The sequence below is a fragment of the Orycteropus afer genome, unplaced genomic scaffold (assembly GCF_000298275.1).
Source record: "Orycteropus afer afer isolate SDZICR_OR568_19922 unplaced genomic scaffold, OryAfe1.0 scaffold00635, whole genome shotgun sequence".
Classification (NCBI taxonomy): domain Eukaryota; kingdom Metazoa; phylum Chordata; class Mammalia; order Tubulidentata; family Orycteropodidae; genus Orycteropus; species Orycteropus afer.
The window spans coordinates 1,267,850-1,290,942 of NW_006922222.1; the positions used below are offsets into that span (position 1 = coordinate 1,267,850).

The 23,093-nt window shown below is 39.7% G+C and overlaps 1 protein-coding gene across 1 annotated transcript in view; it reads right to left on the minus strand.

Moving 5' to 3' along the window:
• TARS1 (threonyl-tRNA synthetase 1) overlaps window positions 1-23,093 on the minus strand; it is a 46,059-nt gene that overhangs the window by 10,333 nt on the left and 12,633 nt on the right. Inside the window, exons 2-15 of the mRNA XM_007956562.2 lie at window positions 20,963-21,043; window positions 14,438-14,628; window positions 8,767-8,890; window positions 7,651-7,772; window positions 6,846-6,963; window positions 6,527-6,591; window positions 6,363-6,441; window positions 5,200-5,346; window positions 3,789-3,887; window positions 2,604-2,770; window positions 1,318-1,480; window positions 1,089-1,226; window positions 532-609; window positions 250-350 (exon numbers count right to left, since the gene is read on the minus strand). Coding sequence (XP_007954753.2) covers window positions 250-350; window positions 532-609; window positions 1,089-1,226; window positions 1,318-1,480; window positions 2,604-2,770; window positions 3,789-3,887; window positions 5,200-5,346; window positions 6,363-6,441; window positions 6,527-6,591; window positions 6,846-6,963; window positions 7,651-7,772; window positions 8,767-8,890; window positions 14,438-14,628; window positions 20,963-21,043 — 1,673 coding nt within the window. The remainder of the gene's footprint in view (window positions 1-249; window positions 351-531; window positions 610-1,088; window positions 1,227-1,317; window positions 1,481-2,603; window positions 2,771-3,788; window positions 3,888-5,199; window positions 5,347-6,362; window positions 6,442-6,526; window positions 6,592-6,845; window positions 6,964-7,650; window positions 7,773-8,766; window positions 8,891-14,437; window positions 14,629-20,962; window positions 21,044-23,093) is intronic.

Consider the following 23,093-nt stretch of genomic DNA (forward strand, 5'->3'; position numbering starts at 1 on the left):
TGCTTGGTAGGGTGGAGGGTCGACGAAAGAGGGGGAGGCCTTCAACAAGATGGATTGACATGGTGGCTGCGATGATGGGCTCAAGTACAGCAGGGATTGTGGGGCTGGCGCGGGATCGGGCAGTGTTTCGTTCTGCTGTGCATGGGGTCGCTATGAGTCAGACATGACTCGACGGCACTTAACAACAACAACACCATATTTTCCCCTTACATTACCAAGAAATATATTCAGAGAAGACCAGAAACTCACCTTACAAAAGTCAGATTAAACCTGATGGGCAACTGAAAATCCAGCTGGATTGTTGCACACTGGTGGTATCGGCCAATCGCATCTTTAATCTGTATGTCGATCTAAAAACAAAGATCATGTTATTCTAAGATGTCGTCTATGTTAAAGCTGAACTCAATGGGGAGAATAGGGCTGGTCTTCCTTTTCCTTTTTTTAAAAACTGATTTTAAAGTAACCTCTTCTTCACCGAAAGACGAGAACCACATCAGCCCAAATATCTACCCTAAACATTCTGGAACTGACCTTGGGGCCATAGAAAGCCCCATCTCCAGGGTTTAACTCCCATTTTTCACCAAATTCATCCAGGCTGTTTTCCAGTTGCTGAGGATAAAGCAAAATGACATTTATTTTTGTTTATCTGCAACATCCTTCTTCCAACCTGATTTGTGATTTAAAATACAACTCTGACGGGTCACTCTTCTCTGCTTCGTGATTTTGCCCACTTTCACATACTGTATTTTATGCAAATAACACACTAGTACGTTTTCTGCGAGCCATACAACCCCCTCCCGCATGAGCTTCCCGTGCATACTATGGGCGTTATACACGTGTGTACGCTTACTCGGGTGTATCATTAGAGGAAACACATGGTACTCTCATGCAAATTCCTTTTAAAGCTTACAGGTTAATAACTGGAAAAATTTTCATCCATTTCAAAATACATCATCACAGAAAAAAATTAGCTTACTCAAATCTAGGAACCATTTTTGATTTGCTTTTATTTGTCTAAAAAGGCTTCACTTTCTTACAACTCAAAACAAGTCTAATAGTATTCAAACACAGTGACAACCACCACTTACTTTCTCAGCTTGATTCCATACTTCAATATCTCCAAGGAATTTTTCTGGGCGAGTAGAAAGGTTCAGTTTAAAAGAAAATCCGAATACACTATACACGGTACGTAGAAAATCCAAACAACCTTTTATTTCATCCTCAATCTTGAAAGAAAAAGAGGAAACAGTGGCTATTTTCCTTGACTCTCTTAGTACTGCTACCAAAGTACTTTACTGCACAGGGTCTTGTACCTACCTGCTCCATGGCACAGAAGATGTGAGCGTCATCCTGCTGGAACCTCCGCACTCGGGTGAGCCCTGTGAGTGCTCCTGACAGCTCATTCCTGTGGAGTACCCCAAAATCGGCTATCCGCAGAGGCAGCTCTCTCCAAGACCTGGGCCGATGATCGAACATAAGGCTGGAGAAAGAACAGTAAAATCCACTGACGTGTAACTTCATAGGACTAAAACTGCTTCTCTAATATAACATTTAATTACACAAGAATCTGTCAAAAAGCCAACAACTCTAGTTGTCCATACAAGCAACATTTCTGAAATGTTGGCATTCATGCAGTAATTTAAGCACTTGTAGTCACTACTCCTCGGAAGGAAGACTGAGTAATCTACTTCTGTAGAGATACAGCCTCGGAAAGCTAAGGAGGGGTCGCTATGAGTTGGAACCGACTTGATGGCAGTGAGTGTGAATAAAACAGCAAATAAATTATAATAAAACTAACTGCAGCTAAGACAGAATTAAAACAATTATTCCCATAAGCCTTAAGTCAAGTCCTTATACTCTATAAGAACATTAATTTAAGTCTGTCTTTAAGGCTCAAATTTTAATAAAACAAAAATTTTAAGCCACACACAAATCATTTATAACACTGTCAGCTAAAGTTAGACGTGCTTTCGGGTCACTCCTGGAAGTATTTCAATGCCTTGTTAGTGTGAAGTGCTTCAGAAACTCTGAAAATATTACGAATGGACTCCACTGGTTCCCTAGTCTACAGCCCTGGCTCTTCACGGAGATTCCCTGGTTTCTCTGACCTCTGCCGCCCTTGAGTCCTTGCTTGGAGCTGTGGATATTGCCCATGGCATTGAGCCTGACCTGCCTGCATCCACAGCACTGTCTAGTGCTCCCCAGGGTCGGTTTCCTCCCAACTTTTAAGAAGGGTGAAAAGTGGAGCAGCTTTAAGGCAAAAATTTCCCAAAGGTGTCAATTCATTAGTTTTGAGGAGCATGCTTCTCAAAAATAATTAATTAATTAATTAATTAATAATCTAGAATTTGCTAAGGTCCAGATGCAGTCTCCCTGTTTCACATTCTGCCTTGTTCACTACCATAGCTTTAACACCATCTTGAATGTCTTTAGTGCTGGGAGTCCAATCAGGCATGGAAGACACTGTAATATAATAATGTTACATTTAAATACTTTCTTTAACATAATTTCTTTGTAACAAATACTCTCTCCAAGGAGGGAATGGAATCTAGAACTCTGCAGCCCAGAAAAATCTCCCACAGAGACTCAGAGGTGCTTAATACCAGTGTCCTGGGCAGTTCATGGGTTTCAGAGCAAACAGCTCCTTCTCCACCTCAAAGGAGAACATATTCTCGCTGTAGTGCTGCCAGTGGCCCGAGGTCAACCACAGTCGGCTGTTGTAGATGTTTGGGGTGACCACCTCCTGGAATCCTCGTTTCCTATATTCACTCTGTTAGAAAACAAACAGATAAAACACATGTAATAGGGAAAAAAATTCTCATACTTTCTGGTGGGAGTAAAAATTTGAAAAGTAGTTTTATACTTCAAGTTCAAGATACACATGTACTATGACTCTGAAATTCTACTTGCAGATATATGCTAAATAACGAATTCTTGCATATGTACATAAAGAGGCTTATAAAAAGGAGGCTAACTGTAGCATGAGCAATACATGAAATTGGAAATTATATCAATGTTGTCAGTAAAGAAATGGGCATAGTGTGGTAGTTAAAAAAATGTAGCAATGAAAATGGACAAACTGGATTTGTGTGTATCTAAAAAGAAATCACAGTATCATAATGCAGACTAATACACAATGAGACTCCACGTATGTGAATGTGAGGCACATAAAACAGAAATAATCTAAGGGTCCATATGTAGGGGGACATGTAAAACCACATGGACACAAAGGACCCATACCAACTTAATAACAGTTTCTTCTAGGAAAGGAAGGGAATGGATTAGAAAAGGGTCCCAAAGGGGCTCTCCACTGTAGGGGTCATGTTTCATTTCTTTTAAGAAAAACCCAGAAGCAAACAGAGCACAATGCAAACATCTGCTGAATTTGGACAGTGAGTATGCAGATATTGGTTATACTTTTCTCTATACTTAAACTTACGTTTAAAAGGCTCCATAACGTAAAACAGAAAAGAAGGGGTGTGGGGGGAAGGCATGTAAAGACTAACTTGCTTTTTCCAGGAACATACAAATAAATGGTGTGAGGACACAGAGCTCCTGTGCAAAGGCTCTACTTCAAGTTTACCAGCTTCTCTAGTGTGTACTCATCCTCATATACAGACAACATTGCTTATTAGGAAGAAATAATTTTTTAAACATTTTATGAGACAGAAGACTTATATTTTTATGTTTCCTTTCAAATACAAGATTATCTTTCCTTTTAGCAGACTTATTTAATAAAATAATTTTAATGCCTAAATCTACAGAAGGAAACAACGAATATGGTTTACCCTGATAAATTCAATAAGTGTATTATAAATGTAGGCTCCCTTTGGTAGAAAAAAACAACTCCCAGGGCTGAGTTCATGGAAGAAATACAGTTCTTGGTCCTGGGTAAAAGAAAAGCAAAAGGATTTTTACATTCATATATAACATCAACATGACCTTCAATGTTTATGGACTCAGAATATGGTCATGACATCCCATATTTTAATTAGTGCCACTCCTGAATCAAAGAAAACACATCAGTATTTCTGATACATAATTTAATGGTATAGAACTGCATACGGCATTTGGTTTACAACTCAGCACAAGTATGCTTCCTGTTACCCTCCTGAATCTAGCCAAGTTTACTCAACAGTGAAACAGAGCAGGGGTCTCCCAGTTCTCCTCCACTAAGATTCATGGCAGGAGCTCTCATCATTTTTAATTCCTCAGAGCTCCAAGATTTGGGCCTTGTTTTCCTCTTTTTTTCAGTAGTACGAGTAGAAAAGACACTGGGAAAATACATTGATGTTGAAGTAGAAGATCTACATGGCTGACTTTGGGCCTTGGTGACAGAAACATGCGACAGCTTCCTACCATTCCCTTCTGCCTCCCTGTCCACCAACCTCTCATCGAATGCCCAAAAGCCGCAGGGAGGGGCAAGCCCAAGTGTTTTGTTATTGCTGGAATTTACTGGAGGTAGTCAAGGGGGTATGGCAGTAGCTGCTGCTTTCTGCTTTACAACCTAATAGTTGAAGACCCCTGGCACGCAGTGAACAATACCGTAGGAAGGAATGTTCTTATAAAAAATAACTTCCAATTTAGAAGACACAAAGGGGTAACAGGGATAAATGACACCACAGAACCCATCAGTAACTCACTGTGTCACCTTGGGCAACAAGCAGATTAATCTTTCTGGGACTCAGTTTCCTCATCTTTAAAATGAATCAGTGGAACGAAATGTTTTCTAAAGTACCTCCCAGCTCTGGTGGCATAGTGCCTACTTGACTGCTAACCAGAAGGCTGGCGGTTCAAACCCAACAGCCACTCCTTGGAAGGAAGATGAGGCAATCTACTTCCGTAGTGATACTGCCTCGGAAACCCAAGGAGGGGTCGCTATGGGTTGGGTCCGACTCGATGGCACATAACAACAACAACACACTACTTTTACAGAAAATGCTAGGTCATCTGCATTTGTTCTCAATGAAAGGAGTAGTTAAAACACATTTTGAGCATACCCTAGAAAGAAAATGTGTACAGTTAAGTAAGCACTTTACGCTCATACGGGACACAGTACCAGTTACTTAAAAGCCATCTTCTCTTCAAAAGACATCTCTATTCCATTATACTAGAAAATCCCTAGTACTTAATACAGCTAAATTTCAAATTTCAAATGAAATGAGAAAAACTCAGTCAAGACATCATTCTTTAACTTACCCTCCCAATTTTCCTATGATCTCGGTTTTTAGCTTCCTCTTGGAACTTCTCCCACTCTTTCAACATTTTAGGATCTGGGAATGAAATACCATAAATTCTCTGGAGAGTTTCCATATCTGCTTTGCCTTCCCAATATGTGGAAGAATTCTAAAACAAAATTAATCAAAGAACATTCAAGTTTATAAATATTTCATACTTAAGAACTGGATGTTATTTCTCATAGTAACTTTATGAGTCAAATTCATAATAGTTCTTAAAAAAAACCAAACAAACCAAACTCACTGCCATCGAGTCGATTCCGACTTACAGTGACCCCCACTGGGTTTCTGATGTGGTAAATCTTTACAGAAGTAGATCAACCCATCTTCCTTCTGCAGTGCAGCTGGTGGGTTTGAACCACCAACGTTCTGGTTAGTGGTCAAATGCCTTAGATACTGTGCCACCAGAGCTTTTTTTGGTTTTTTTAATAAGTCTTTAGGACAGGAAAAATAATGACATAAAGAGTACACTAAGTAAATATCTCACAATTGCTTTGTGGCCTCACTAGCGTAGCTCTGCTCATTCCAGAGCACAGAGCTGGCTGCTTTCTTCGCTCACAATGCCCAGCCTCTGCAAACCTTGATTCCATGAATGCGCATTACTTGGACTGCAAGGTTATTTCTCATAAAACGATTAACAAAAATGGAAAATGAAATCAATAGAGAACAATTTGAAATGATTCAACTACTCTCATGATTTAAAGTGCATTCTAATAATCACCCATAAAATGTGTAGGAACTAGTGTACTACTGGCGGGAGTAGTTTTGTTAAAAAGAACACCCTGAGTAAGACTGCCTTAGACGTGTGGAGGGCAAAAGCCTGTACTCCCACAGAGTCTCAACCTCAGTGGGCCCTGCCGGCCTGACTTCGTGAACCTCCCAACATCCATCCCCATGTGCTCTGGTGATGAGGGCTGAGCCAGTCACTCCTTGAGAAAATCTGGGTTATGAGCACTGACGTCACATAGCCCCCACAGTTAGAAGACAGAATGAGAAAAAAATCCATCCTTGCAAGTGCAAAAGTACATCAATGGGAAAAATGGTAGGGAAGAGAAATCAATAAAAGTTTAAACACGTATCTATGTTAGATGAGTATGTTTACAGAGTCTTTAAGTACATGCTTACTTTGTGTATTTTTAAAGTCTTAATTTTGCCAGTGTGTCTGACATGAGGACCTCGGCAGAGATCTATCAAAGGGCCACACCTGAAGACAAAATGAAAGGAATTTTAACAAAGACTTAACGAAGCGAGTGTTAACAGCTGCATTTAATGACGCTGGATATTCTCACCTATAGACTGTGGTAGTGGGAGTAGTCACTTTTTCATTCAATATCCGGCATTTGAATTTGTTATACTGGAAACATAAGAAACAATCTTTTTAAAAACTCTTAATTTTCACTTCTAAATAATGTAACTAAAATATAGTTCATAATCACCTAGCACATTTTATCAAGGCATTTTATAAACGTAAATATTTCATTATTTCGTGTACTAAAAACATGACTAAATTTTCTGATGTACAAAGCAGTCTTCACCTTAGCGCACTGAATCCCAGCAGTACAATCTTTAAGTGATGTAAAAGCGGAGGCCATCTGTTAGTTTAATTACCTTGAACATTTCCAGTAAAGTTTCTTTCTTGACTTCCAATCTTTCAAAAGCTTGTTTTTCCTTTATGATTTTCTTACATAAAGTCTCCAAAGAAGAAAAATCGTTGCTGGACACACCTCTGCAGGGAAGAAAGTACAATCCCTCTGATTCCTTTCCAATCACACTACAGACTGGAGGAATGTTTCTTAGGCTAGATTATTAAAAAAATCAGACTTTTGCATGATATGCTAGTTTTAAGCTAAACTTTTTATAAATTATTTTTACCCCACACCCACAATTCTATAACTGTAGCCAGGTTTAAAGGAGAGGGGAGGACTGGCTTCATTTTAATTCCCAACATACCTTTAATGATCTATATCAGAGCTCTACAAACCTCTCTCCTGCCTCCCCCTCCTCCTCCTCTGAGGAGCATTAAAGCCTTTACCACCTTCTAAGTAAACTGTCAGGAGCTCTGGTAACATAATGCCTAAAGCATCTGATTGCTAACCAGAAGGCTGGTGGTTCAAACCCACCAGCCACTCCTCGGAAGGAAGGTTGGGCAATCTACTTCCGTAGTGATACTGCTTCGGAAACCCAAGGAGGGGTCACTATGAGTCAGATCTGACTCGATGGCAGTGTGTTTGGTTTGGTTTGGTAAGTAAACTGTCAAGCTTCAACTTCTGATAGTGGGGATACTAGTGTTGACTATGAAGGAAGGAGCTTAATATTATTTCTCTTATTGAGATGCTTTAAAAATAACATATTAATTGCAGTGGAGTCACAGTAATTCAGACTTTATTTTTCTTTATCCAGTTACATAACTTACCCTTCTTCAAGGTACATGTCATAATAGAATCCGTTTTCTATGGGTGGACCATAACACAAACATCCACCATAGACTCTTTCCATGGCTTCACCCATTATGTGAGCACTTGAGTGCCAATATACCTGAAAATTCAAAGAAAAATGAAATGGTTAACATCTGGGTATAAAAGTTGCAAATAAATATGTTCATCTGAAAGAGACAAAGTATTATAAACACAATACATGAAAATCTAAATTCATAAATTGGGTGTGATTCTACTCAAAGTCAAAATAATTTTAAGAGTCTAATGTCTAAATTAAGGAGCTCTGGTGGCATAGTGCCTAAGGTATTTGACTGCTAACCAGAAGGCTGGTGGTTCAAACCTACTAGCCACTCCGTGGAAGAAAGACTGGGCAATCTACTTCCTTAAAGATTTATTGCCTTAGAAACCCAAAAGGGGTGGCTATGAGTAAGAATCAACTCGATGGCAGTAAGCTTTTGTTTGTTTTGTTCTGAATGTCTAAATTACATTTATACCTTAGAAATCATTGGGTTTATTGCTTCCAAAATAATTAAAACCAAATTAGCATCAATAATTAAATGGGCACTGCTAGGACAGACACGAGAGACGTGCTGCTGGGAGAGAGGCTGAGAGACTGTTGGCTGAGAGATAGCTGGCTGAGAGACTGAGCATGTTCCTGAACTTGAAATGTAGCCTGTTGCTTCTGTAATAAATCCTATAATCTGTGAGTTGTTTGTGGCCACTGCAGCGAATTATCAAACCCAGCAGAGAGGTAGAGGGTGCTGTGGGAGGAATGGTTGGTGAAAGGACTAGAGGGAAGTGGCATTTCTGGCCTTGTAAGAATAGGCCTTGGACTACTGAAGGTGATTCTGTCTTTCTCTTGTGGGGTTAGAGGAGGTCAGAAAATGCAGCCTCCCTGCCCCTTCAGCAACTCCATAATGCAAACACTTACTTTTCTTATGGTCCCTAAATGATGGCCAATATGAATTTTGAAATTAAGATTTCAAAAATGACAATGTGACATACATAAAGCACTGGTTGTAGTAATGGGCTAGAGCAGATTGCAAATGTGAATCTCCATCTTGAAATTCAATGGACAGTGAATAGAAACTTACCGCTTGAGCTTCCTCATCCTCAAACTTGAGAAGCTCCAAGGTACAATCTTCTTCCAGAGGGCGATCTAGGTCCCAAACAACTTTATTCACTTTGGCAATAACAGTGTTGTCAGCCAGGCCTTGACTTTAAAAATATACACATACATATAAAAACATGAGAATCTAGGAAAAAATCTTTGGCAGCACAACATGTAATCTGAGACCAAGAACAGAGAAATAAATGTACGCCATATCTATATACATACACACACACATATAACACATAGGCACTGTGGTAATTATGTTTGTATGTCAACTTGGCTGGGCCTGGTTGAGTGGCTGGGCAGCTGGATGGTAGTATTCCCCATGATGAGACTGGCAATCAACTCCATGGAGGAATCTACTTGCAGCTCAGTAGCTGCCTTAGGGCTGTGGTCTGCTTCCTGTATATAAGGAGAAGCCTTGGGGAATGGTCTCTAGCTTATGGCACACTTGAACCCTGCATGTAGCCGAGTTATTGTTCAGCAGCTTGCCATGCTCTGCTGGATCTTGGAACTTTCATTGGACTTGAATTAATGGTCTGTCGTGTGGTTTGGTAATATCAGGACTGTGCCTTTTTACTTGTCAACCTTGGGTTTGTCAGTCTCAGCAGCCAGCAGCTGTCTGAGTAAAGAAAAGCCTCTAGCTCCAGTGGGCCGGAAGCAGGAAACAGAGCTGAACCCCAGGGTTGAGGGGCTTTCACCCAGCCCCTAGAGCCTCCAAATTTTAAGAATAAACTCCTGTTTGTTAAAGCCACCCCATTTGTGGTATAGTCCTGTTAGAGTGGCACAAGGTCACCAGAACACCCACTATATATGTTACATACACTTAGCTTACTAAATTGGAAAAAAACAACAAACCCTTCCAAAATTTACCAGAGACCGTAACTAGAAGATCCTAAAAATTGAGAAAACTATAATCTCTGACATTCAGTGCTTCTCTTTTAAGCACATGTGACAACTCTGGTAAAGAAACAATAACAATCTGTAGTGGTTTGATTTTCAATTTCCCCAAATAAGTTTTCTACAAAGTTAAGCTATCTGGATTCCAAAGGGAAAAAGATATCCCTGCTCCTCCTCCCTGTTTTAGCCAATAACACATCTTTTCTTTGAGAGGCAAAACTGAACTGAGAATAAACTCTGCAAATGCAAGTGTTATTATAGCAAATACATAGGTAAAATAAAGGACTCTTTAATAAAATGTTTTATAATACAGATAACAATGTTATCTAGATAGACCTAGGAGTCATTTTCTTCTCTTTTCCTCTTAAATAGATATAAATTCATTCTTTTTCATGTTGAGTCAAATAAAATTTATAGGATACAGAATATAGAAATATATATTTTTTTAATTACTGAGAAAAAACAAAAGATTTTTCACTCAATACACCCGAGTGTTAGCCCATGGATAGACGTGAAACAATCCCTGTGACAGGGTTTCTGGTGAAGTCCCCACGACAGGGGACACCAGAGTGTGTTGAAATCCATAGCTGGAAAAAGTTCCCCAGTGATTCTGAGCCAACCATACATTCTAGTTTAGAATCACTAAGTTCTGAGAATAAATCATTTTTAATTACCATTTTGAAATTTGGTTCATTTTTATTTTATCACAAACAACTTTTATTACATCAAAGTCGGATGAGCAGCTGGGAATTACTATGTGATTCTCAACCTGCTACTTAGAAAAATAGTTTCTCAACATTTGTGGTATGGGATACACAACAGTATGCCAGGGACTTGAAGCCCCAAGATAAGTGGAATGCCTTCTTGGAATAATTTAAATCTTTCATATTAACTCAAATGTGTATTATAGAACAAAGATGAAAGAAGACATTTTAAAGAAATTTACAGCAGCCAGTTCCAGGCCATGTTCATACAACATCTGTCTCTGCACCGCCAGTGCACCCAGGGGCAGGCCTTCATTCTCCAAATATTATAGGTACAGTATTATAGGTCATTGGCAGAAAAGTTTGAAAAAGACTGACCAGAGGTATCATCCAATCAAGTCAATGGAATTTACCGTGCACCCATTCTGTATGGAGCACTGGGTTCTAGGGGAAATAATGAAGCATTAGTTATGACCTACGTCCTCAGGAAGCAGGAGAAATAAGACAAATAGAACAAATTAGAAAATGAAAGAGTAAATAAAGAAAGCAGAGAGCAAACCATGGCAGCACAGCACAAAACACAAATTCTCATCAAGTGATTAAATGTCAGAACCACACCAAGTGTAACAGCCACGGAGTTCTGAGAAGAAAGCACCACAGGCCGGGGCAGTCTGGACAGGCTTTGAGGATACACTAATCAGGGGATGAGGGACCAAAAGAGCTGTATGGGCAGAAAGGAGAGGGAAGCATGGATGTGGTCAGAGATGCAAGGTTAAAAAAGGTTCTGGAAGCTCTTTGGCCAGAGCAGAGCTGAGATCTGAATGGAAAGCTAAAGAACGGAGAGCCCATAGCAGTCAGGATCATGAATGCAAGCAGGCTACACGTTACACTATGAAGAGTACAGAGCATTTACACTGTTAGTCTTAAGTCTATCACCAGGCGGCTGTAAGCAGCCACAGTTGCTGTGATGGGGGTTCTCTTCTTGCTCTATGTAATGGTTATACAAGTTCTGACAAGCTCCCTGTGGTGGTTAAGGTTGTGTGTCAGCTTGGCTAGGCCTGGCTGAGTGCCTGGGCTGCTGGTGGTAGTTATTCCCCCTGATGAGAATGGCAATCACCTCCATGGTGCTATCTACCACAAGCAGGTGAATAGCTACTTTAGGGATGTGGCCTGCTTCCTGGATATAAGCAGCAGCTTTGGGAATGGTCTCTAGCGTATGGCACACTTGAACCCTGCACATAGCCATATCATTGTTCAGCATCCTGCCATGTTGCCCTGCCAATCTTGGGACTTTTAACAAACTTGAGTTAATGGCCTGCTGTGGTTTGGTAATACTGAGATTGTGCCTTTTCACTTGTTGATTGTGGGCTTGTCAGCCTCAGCAGCTAGCAGCTGTCTGAGTGAAGAGATGCCTCCAGCTTCAGTGGGCTGGGAGCAGGAGGCAGAGCTGAAGCCCAAGGTTAAGAGGCTTTCACCCAGCCTCTAGAGCCTGGCACTTTGAACTCAGACTTCTAACCTCCAAAATTGTAAGAGAATAAACTCCTGTTTGTAAAAGCCATCCCACATGTGGTATTTTCTGTTAGAGAGGCACCAGGTGACCAAAACACTCCTCCATGTAAGTATCAGAACAGAAGAATAGAGACGGAAGGTAAATGGTAAATTCCTACCCTATTTCAGCTTCCAGGGACTTTTCCACAGATTATATCCATTTTTTTCTTTCTCCCTGAGATCAGACAGAGCCAATGAAATGAACACCTTTCACAAATATGTCAGATATGGCAGAGAGAAATATATTGGTGTAAAATTTTCAAAAGTAAAGAACTAATCAAAAGGTGACTAATATTCTCTACATCCTTTGGGGAGAAAATGACTCTATGGTTCCAATGGTGCCCCAAGATGCTAACAAAAGAGATTTCTTGAAGGCATAGATTATACCTTGAACACACTGGGGTAGTTCAGTTTTTCCAAAAAAGGGACAAAAGAATCTGTACTTCACAATTTGTAATAAAACAAAATTTCAAAGAAACCCCTTTGGAAGCAAATAGTGAATGCCTTCTTTATTCTTCTCTCTCATATCATCTGAACTTTAAAGTAGTCCATTATTCACACCATAATTTTTCATAAAACAACAAAGAATCATTCTGGATTTTTGTAAAAATGTCATAAAATATCCTAACTGCAGATCAGGAACTAAAGCTTATCAATGTTTTCTGCAATGTAACTACAAATTTTATAGTTCTCTCAACAATAGGTTCCAATTGGTCACTTGAAAAACAGCAATATAATCTGGAAGACAACAGAGAGGAAGTGTTGGACTAAGAGCCTGAATTTTAATACCGAGACAACCACTATCTCATTGTGTGCTAATGGAAGATTCCAGTCATCAGCCTGACCTCTAAAACTGTCTCTAAAATAAAAAACTGAACTTAGACCCATTCAGTCTACGACCTCACATGCAAACTTGCTTGACAATCCAACTTTCTTATTTCCTTTGGAGTGAAAGGAGAAGCACTTGTCAACTTCACTGACACACTCTATTGCCTTTCTAGAAAGTAATCACTGATGTCCGCACAGCTGATCCACAGCTCAAAGACCTAACTGATTCTACTCCAACCAGTTGAGTAGTGACCTAATGAGAATCACCTGTGTTCATTCTGAAACCTGTCTACCTGCTTATTGTTATTTTCTGTATCAAGACCAAGACGCCTGGAAGTGTAGTAGTTAAAGAGCTCAGCTGCTAGCCAAAAAGGTGGGCATTCCAAACCCACCAGCTGCTCCACAAGGAGAAAAAAGTGGCAGTCTGCTTCATAAAGATTATAGGCTCGGAAACCCTATGGAGCAGTTCTACTGTACTACAGGGTCACTATGAGTTGGAATCAACTCCACGTCAGTGGGTTTGGTATTAAGTGCAACAAAATAAAATTAATGATAAACCAAACATTTTTGACAATTCATATAGTAATTTCACATGGTTCAACTCAATGCATAATTAAACATAACTTATTAATAAAAGATATATATAAGAGAATTATGTTCCTATGAAAATCAGGTTGAATGTTTGGGAAGGCTTGATAAAGGCAGGTCATGAAAAAAAAATGTTGCCAAATTCGGTGTGGATAAAACTATTAAAATTAAGGGGAAATAAAAAAACTTGGGAGAATTCTGCCCTCAGACTGCTTTTCAAATGTGTCAAGATAATGCAGAAACTCTAATTAGCATCTGCCTTTTTTTATATATAATTGGTCAAAAAATACATGTTTACAAGTTTTTGTTAAAATATTTAAGACAGAGACCAGCAAGCTTTTTCTGTAAAGGACTAGAGAGTAAATATATCAGATTTTGTGGCCACACATGGTCTCTGCTGCATAGCCTTCTCAGTTTTATTTTCATTTTTTTCTGATTAAGTGTGAAAACCGTTCTTAGCTCACGAGCTTTACAAAAATAGGCTGTGGCCACAGTCTGTCAATATCTGGTCTGAGATAATGTTATCAATTTATGATTTCCCCACGTTATCACTTTCTGATAACTGATCAACTCTCTCTCACAATCATATCAGATTAAGAAAGCTCATTGATTTACTTTATTACCAAGTATGATTCCAATCCTCTGCTATTTGAAATCACTTTTCTACCCAGCAAAGTTTTAAGATTTGGTATAGGCCTTCTTTACGTTTATAAAACTAGTGTTTTTTTGTCTGCTGTCACATCTGAGTTTCTTCACTTTTCCAGGTGAGATGATCTACCTTCATTTTATCTTCAATACTGGGACATTTAAGTCAAAATACTTGGTTTTGTGACACTTGTGATCAAAGCCGAAACTAATAAAAGTCCTTCATAGGATAAGGCCACAGGACACTCTTCCAGAAATTAACTTTTAATCTTGACTAAAAACCTCCACATCATTTGGATTTTTAAAGTCTCAAATAAATTAAACACATTAAAACTTTAAAGAGTAACCTAAAAAAAATATATGTGGATAAAATCTGGCAAAATAACAAAATAAGTTTAATTTCAAAGTACAGAAGTTTAAGGTCAGAGTAGTTTATACCTAATTCCACAAGCAATATGATAGGGTGTAGTTTTCCAAGATTCTGCATCCACCTGTTTACCATCAGGGAGAGTGACTTTAATCGGCTTGCTATCTTTTTCTGCTTTTTCTGCCAGAATGGAATCGTGTTCTGCTTTTAGTTTCTCATACATCTCAAGACGTGTGTTAATATATTCAGGCCAAGGATCCAACTGCAAGACAACAAATGAGGAATAAAGGAATCAGTAAATATTTCCTTTTTTAAAAAGGAGAAAAAAAAAAATAGACAATATGAAAGCCCAAGGTAAGTGATTCATTGTGGTATATGGATTGCTGAAATCACCAGGCATCACTTTAACCTGGTCCTACATGAAGGCTAATTAAAGGAATTAAATGTCCTCTTATTAGAATCTTTACGAAATTGTTTAAAGTGCAAAAGCATAAACAATAACAAACAGCTGGGTTCCAACACCCTGAATTGACAACTCCCATATTTTGTTATTAAGTGTTCTCCTTTAAGATATTCTTTTAAGATCTTGTCTAACCAAATGATACTATAAGTACAGCTATAAATCAGTGTGTTGTGGATTATATTGTGTTCCCCCCAAAATATGTATTGAAATCCTAACTCCTGTACCTGGTTTTAAACAGGATCCTGTTTGGAAACAGGGGTTTTCTTTTACCATGTTAATGAGCCATGTCAGAGCAGGTGGATCATGAGCCTAATCACTTCTGAGTTATAAAAAGAACAGAGCAGAGTAGCCACAGAGACACACAGGCTGGGGGAGGGTGTCCACTCATGAAGGCAGACACACACAGTAAAGTACAAGCCCAGCACACTGGAAGCCGCTCAAAGCTGAAAAAGACAAAGAAGGACTTTCCTTTTCAGACACGTCATGAATTCAGACTCTAGCCTCCTGAACTTGGGGAAATAATTTTTTTCTGTTTTAAAACCACCCATTTGACATATCTGTTACAGCAGCACTAAACCAAAATCAAAACCAAACTCACTGCTGTCAAGTTGATCCTGACTCACAGCGACCCCTCCTTGGGTTTCTGAGGTGGTATCTCTATGGAAGTAGATTTCCCAGTCTTTCTTCCAAGGAATGGCTGGCGGATTTGAACTGGCAGCCTTCTGGTTAGCAGCCAAATGCCTTAGACTCTATGCCACCAGGTAAATAAAATACAGTGGAAAGAAAAACAACTAACTGGCTTTTCCATTTTGTTCAGGAACAATCTTGTTCAGAAAATGGCCTGTGTAGCTCATCAGCCTCTACATCCACTCACAGTTCTCACCTCCCAACTATCAATGTATGTGCTTTAGTGGCTCTCATTCAGGGAATGTATTTACTGAATTCAAATAAGTCATATCACTCTCTTTCATGGCATATTCAATTAGCCAGCATAAGAAAACACAGCACAGTAACACATTCTACAGAGGATAAATTTAGCCAAAATATTTTATATAAAACACCTACTCGGGTTTCCAAAAGTTTGGCACAGAAAGGAAAAAAAGAGACAACTATCAAAGATCCAACTTCTCTATCGTCAGAGATTCCAGGGCCTCCAAAACATTTCACAAGGTGGTCGCAGAATAGTCAAACCACCAACACCTATACCATTTACAATCTGTAAGTGATAATAGCTATAAATGAAAACAGAAGAGATGCCTTAATTTTACCATAAATTTATACCTCCATATGGATTGAAATCAATCAGCTATAATAACGACTTATATATGCTTTAAAGCTTACTACATTTTGATAATGCTACTAAAAATTATATGGGAGCTCTGGTGGTGCACTGCCTAAGGTGCTGCTAACCAGAAGGCTGGAGGTTCAAACTCATGAGCCACTTCTTGGAAGGAAGGTTGGGCAATTTACTTCTGTAGTGGTACTGCCTCAGAAACCCAAGGAGGGGTTGCTATAAGTCAAAATTGACTCGACAGCAGTCAGTTTGGTTTTGTACATACAATATATATTGACATAGCATGTATAGTCTTGGAGGAGTACACGCTAGTATCTAATTCTTGAGGAGGCAACTTAACAGAAAATGAAAATCATTATAAGGGCTCACTGTCTATTCAGGTTGGGTACTGTAGTTTTTGATGGTTATGGATGTCTACTATGTCAACCTCAGAAGTTAACAAAATTGCTCTAAGTATCTAATAGAAAAAGAATTGCTGCAACATTTTAAAAAAAGGTATTTATATGTTCAGTCTGTTTGACCAGCTCTTAGAACAGTAAATTGATCTTATATGAAGCAGTACTTTTTTTCCCTTATATAAAATCTCCTCCTCATTTCAATCCCATCCTTCCTGAACATTCATCTTTTCAGATGGAAGAACCATATTCTCTTTATGCTTCACTCCTACAGCAGTTCTTCCCTTTCTTTAGTTTTTCAGTTGCTCTTGGGAGCTTTTCATCACATTATAAAAGGGGACCATCAACCTCAATGTTGATGAACCACTGAATTAACTGAAAGCTCAGATCCTGCCATTCATTCTACAGTCACAATCTGAACCACTCAGTCCAAGTGGTTTCTTACTGGACCTGCCTACTCTGAAACATGAGTGCAGTCCTAGCCACCTACATCCCTGTTCTACAGGTTAATGAATTTTATCTCCATACCTACTTCCTACTTGGCACTTCCCAATCAGAACTTGGTATCAAACTTAGTTTATCAACCTTCATTGAGCAGATACCCTGTGCTGGGCTTGTGAATGCAAAGATGAGCAAAGGACTGCACGTAGTCCTCAAAGGGTGAACAAGACAAGTATATACGTGACAGAGGCACAGGAAAGGTCCTGGACATCTCACTGTGCAATCTCTTTTGACAGTTCATTTAAAACATGTTTAATGCCATGTCTCACTTAAAATTCTCTATTCAGATGAGTTCTGTAATTACATCCTTTGTCTCCTGCTTCTAGGCTAATCCTCAAGCTGTGACAGAAGAATACTTTCTACTATGTTGTCAGGTGTTGCCGAGTCATCGCCGACTCATAGCGACACCACGTACAGCAGAATGAAACACTGCCTGGTCCTGTGTCAGCCCCATGATCTTTGCTATACCAGAGCCCACTGTTGCAGTCACTGTGTCAATCCATCTCGTTAAGGGCCTTTCCCTTTTTTGTTGTCCCTCCACTTTGCCAAGCATGATATCCTTTTCTAGGGAATGGTCCCTTCTTACAACATGACCAAAGTAGGTGAGAGGAAGTCTGGCCATTCTTACTTCAATGGAGCATTCTGTCTGTACTTTTTCCAGGACAGATTTGTTAGTTTTTTAAGCAGTCCACGGTACTTTCAGCATTCTCTGACACCACCACAACTCAAAAGCATCAACTCTTCTTCAGTCTTCCTTTTTCAGTGTCCAGCTCTCACATGCATATGAGGTGACTGAAAATACCACGGCTTGTGTCAAGTGCACCTTAGCCTTCAAGGAAACATCTTTGCTCTTCAGCACTTGAAAGAGGTCCTTCGCAGCAGATTTGCCCAATGCTATATGACGTCTGATATCTTGACTGCTGTTGCCACTGCTGTTGATTGTAGAACCAAGTAATATTAAATCTTTGACTACTTCCATTTATCACGATGCTGCTTACTGGTCCAGCTGTGAGGATTTTTGTTGTCTTTATATTGAGGGGTAATCCATACTGCAGACTGTAGCCTTCAATCTTCATCAGTAAGTGTTTCAAGTCATCCTCACTTTCAGCAAGCAAAGTTGTGTCGTCTGCATAACACAGGTTGTTAATGAGTCTTCCTCCAATCCTGATGCCACATTCTTCTTCATATAATCCAGCTTCTCGGATTGTTTATTCAGCATACAGATTGAATAAGTATGGTGAAAGGATACAACCTTGACACATTCCATACTTGATATTAAACCATGCAGTGTCCCCTTGTTCTTTTCGAACGACCCTCCTGGTCTATGTACAAGTTCCTCATGAGCACAATTAAGTGTTCTGGAATTCTCATTCTTCTCAACGTTACCCATAATTTGTTATGATCCACACAATCAAATGCCTTTGCATAGTCAATAAAACATAAGTAAACATCTTTCTGGTATTCTTTGCTTTCAACCAGGATCTATCCGACAATGATATCTATCAGCAATGATATCCCTCGTTGCACGTCCTCTTCTGAATCCAGCTTGCATCTCTGCAAGCTCTCTGTCAACAGTACTGTAACCGTTTTTGAATTATCTTCAGTAAGATTTTACTTGTGTGCAATATTAATGATATTGTTCGATAATTTCCAAATTCTGTGGGCTCACCTCTTTGGAATGGGTACAAACACGGATCTTTTCCAGTCATTTGGCCAGGTTGTTGCCTTCCAAATCTCTTGGCATAGCCGAGTGAGTGCCTCTAGTGTGGCATCCATTTGTTGAAACATCTCACTTGGTATCCTGTCAATTCCTGGACCCTTGTTTTTTGCCACTGCCCTCAGTGCAGCTTCGATTTCTTCCTTTAATACCATTGGTTCTTGACCATATGGCACCTCCTGATATGGATGAACATCAACCAATTCTTTTTGGTACAGTGACTCTCCATATTCCTTCCATCTTTTGATGTTTTCTGCATCATTTAATATATTCCCCATAGAATCTTTCAATATTTCAACGCAAGGCTTAAATTTCCTCTTCAGTTCTTTCACCTTGAGAAATGCCGAGCATGTTCTTCCCTTTTGGCTTTCCAATTCCATGTCTTTGCACATTTCGTTATAATAATTAACTTTGTCTTCTCAAGCTGCTCTTTGAAATATTCTGTTTGGCTTTTTTATCTTGTCATTTCTTCCCTTTGCTTTAGCTACTCTCTGTTCAAGGGCAAGTTTCAGAGTCTCTTCGGACATCCATTTTGGTCTTTTCTTCCTTTCCTGTCTTTTTAATGACCTTTTGCTTTCTTCATGGATATGGTGTTCTTGATGTCTTCCCACAAGTCCTCTGCTTTTCGGTCACTGGTGTTCAATACATCAAATACATTATTTAAATAGTCTCTAAATTCAGGACGGATATAATAAAGGTCATATTTTGGCTCTCATGGACTTATTTTAAAAGACTTTTAATTGTCTTCAACTTTAACTTGAACTTGCAAATGAGCAGTGCATGGTCTGTTTCACAATCATCTCCTGGCCTTGTTTTGGCTGAAGATATGGAGCTTTTCCATCACCTCTTGCCACAGATGTAGTCAATCTGATTCCATGTGGACTCCATCTGGTGAAGTCCACGTGGATAGCCACCATTTGTGTTGTTGAAGAAACATATTTGCAATGAGTAAGTCGTTGGTCTTGCAAAATTCTATCATGCAATCTCCAGCATTATTTCTATCTCCAAGGCCTTGTTTTGTTTTCTACTACATTGAAAGCATAAAAATAAATCAGGGAACATTGTATTATTCTGGGTACTCACAAAGTTTAATATTCACCATCAATAACTACCCCCCCCAACTGTAGTGGGAAAAATGGACAGGAGATTCGGCAAACATTAGAGAAATGGCTAGGCAGGGCTCTAAGCAACACTACATTTAACCACCTATATACTTGCCCTTATATAAATGGAAGCAGTACAAATTCAGCAAATGTAGCATTTATGCAAATGGCTCCTTAAAGCCAGTTTATTGTACTGTAGTATATACTTATAAAAAGCCCATCCCTTGGTGCTTCTGTAGTCTGATGGAAGTTTTCTAAAGTCTCCAATAAAATGGCTGCAATGACTAAAGTCAAAAAGTGAAGCTTACTACACAGCATTTCAACTTCAAAAAGAAAGCTGGTTTAACTGCCTTCTACAGCAAGCACCAGGAGACAGGTTGATTCTGGGCTGATTTTGGAAATGCCAGTTCCATTTACTGTGAGCCTGGGTAACTGAGAAAAAAGGATTTTCTCCAGACTTGAGAGGCCTAGAGGGGGTCAGTCCTGGCTCACAGCTCTGGTAGCGTAGTGGCTAAGGCACTTGACTGCTAACCAGAAGGCTGGCGATTCAAACCCACCAGCCACTCCTTGGAAGGAAGGTTGGGCAATCTACTTCCGCAGTGATACTGCCTCGGAAACCCAAGGAGGGGTCGCTATTAGTCAGGTCTGACTCGACGGCACATAACAACAACAACAACAACAACAACAACAGTGGCAGGTAAAGATGCAAACAGTGTGAAAAGGATCAAGGAATGGTGCTTTCTTTGGTTTCTTTTTTTAGTATAAACACCAAGTCTCTATCCCTTAACATCTCACTTAATGAGTTGATCAGAAAGCTAGCATTCAATCTAGCAACTGAATAATTATTAGTTCAACCTTTATTACCTGATGTTATAACCTCACAATCAATTAATCAACAGATCAACTAATACTCATATCCCAGTTGTTTTCCTTTTTCAGTAACCAACCATTGTAAATCTTCAATTTCCCTCTCTGGCTATCCTTTCCTAATTCTTCTCCCTGACTTTTCTGCCTAATACCATTTGACAATCCCATGTAAACCACTAGAATCCTTACACATAGTATACACATGCCAGGCCCCTATCACGGTCACGCTTTGATAGGACAGTCCTGAAACACTTACCTCTGCTCGACCTCCATCTCCACACCCTTCTTTATTCTTCTTCTTGCTTCCTTCCTTGCGTTTCTCCTCACCAGCACCTACCTAAATAAGCAAAAAGACATGGAAGCTTTACATTATAATCTAACTCCCAGCATCCTGCTCCCAAAGTTGTGAGGTTGTTATTTTAGCATCCATACAAAAAAAAAAAAAAAGGTAAAACTCTGTTTTTGAAAGACTAGAAATTTCACTACTGGCCAAGACAAGTTAACAGTTTACAATAAAGTGAAGGCCTAAAAGAGTTCATAGGAGTTATGTGACAATTTCAGACTCTCTAATTTATTTTGCCTGTTTCCACAACTTCTGCTTCATGTTTATTTGGATGATATACTAAATATATAGCCACAAAGAATCATGAAAAAGTATTTTCAGAAACAGTATTTAATGCAATGCATATCCATCCATTCCACAAACCTTACTAAAAGCCTGCACGCTCGTAATGTTTTGTAAACCCTCTGGAGGGAAAAAACACAAGATCCAATTCGTACTGTGCAGAAACTTTGCCTCTCCCAGGAGACAAAGGCACACAGGCGTGAGACACTCCTGGGGGAGTCAAGTGCAGCACTAGGACTCGATATTGAAGAGTCTGGGACGGTACTAAGAGAGAGCACCAAAAAAACAAACTCACTGCCATCCACTCGACTCCACCTCACAATGACCCCTCCTTGGGTTTCCGAGGCAATATCACTATGGAAGTAGACTGCCCAACCTTCCTTCCGAGGAGTGGCTGTTGGGTTTGAACTGCCAGGCTTCTGGTTAGCAGTCAAATACCTTAGGCACTACGCCACCAGATCTCTTTGTTGTTGTTATGTGCCGTCGAGTCGGACCCGACTCATAGCGACCCCTCCTTGGGTTTCCGAGGCAGTATCACTATGGAAGTAGATTGCCCCAAATTCCTTCCAAGGAGTGGCTGGTGGGTTTGAACAGCCAGCCTTCTGGTTAGCAGTCAAATGTCTTAGGCACTAAGCCACCAGAGTTCCCATGACTAGGCTCAGACAGCACTAAATCCCTAATGTTACCATAAGAAACACGGACCTCAATTAGAAGCAAGTGCAGTCATAGATGTGTTAAAGTAAGAAGTCGGACAGAAAGGTAACCAGCAGAGGTTGTCTACCTATGCACTGCTGATTTGCCGCTGCTCCCTGAAGGGACATCTGGCCATTTGTGATGATCACAACTGAAGGGCTGCTAACAGCAGGTCATGAGTAGAAGCCAGGCCAGGCACGCTGCAAAACATTCTACAATGCACAGGACAATTCCACAAAACAACTGTTGGCCAGCCCACAATGGCAACAGTGCTGAGAATGAGAAACCCCGCCTTATACCATAGGATATTATGAAGAGTATCTTTCAGAAATGTATAACTTACTTCACTGTGACTACTCAAACAGAAACGTTCTAAAGTAAATTGCCAAAAAAACAAACCAAACCCACTGTCACCAAGTTGATTTCAACTCCTAGTAACCCTATAAGACAGAGTAGACCTGCTCCACAGTGTTTCCAAAGCTGTCATCTTTATGGAAGCACACTGCTTTGTCTTTTATTCAGAATGGCAGATGCTGAACTGCCAACCTTTCCGTTTGCAGCTGAATGCTTTAACCATTGCACAACCAGGGCTTCTCAAAGGAAATTACATTACAAAAATATTTTACAATTTGAAAAGCACTTCCACTAATAATCACCAATAATCATCAGATTCTTACTGCAAGTCTGTGAGGTGATTATTACTATTATTCCAATTTACAAACAGGATTAAATTGGAAAATGCCAGACCATATTTCTAGGTTTACACACCTGTAAGTGGCAGGAAGAATGCATACCCAAGTGCTGACTGTGATGGATAAACTCTAAGGAGGGATATGATGTCACCAGCAAATGGGGCTTTGGGGACTCCCTGAGTGGTGCAAACAGTTAATGCACTCAATTGCTCAACCTTTTGGTTGAAAGCTTGGAGGTTCAAGTTCACCCAGATGTGCCTTGAAAGAAAGCCCTGGCAATCTACATGCAAAAAAAAAAAAAAAACAGCCACTGAAAACTCGATGGAGCACAACTGTGGTGGCTATGTTTGTGTCAACTTGGCTGGGCCTGGCTGAGT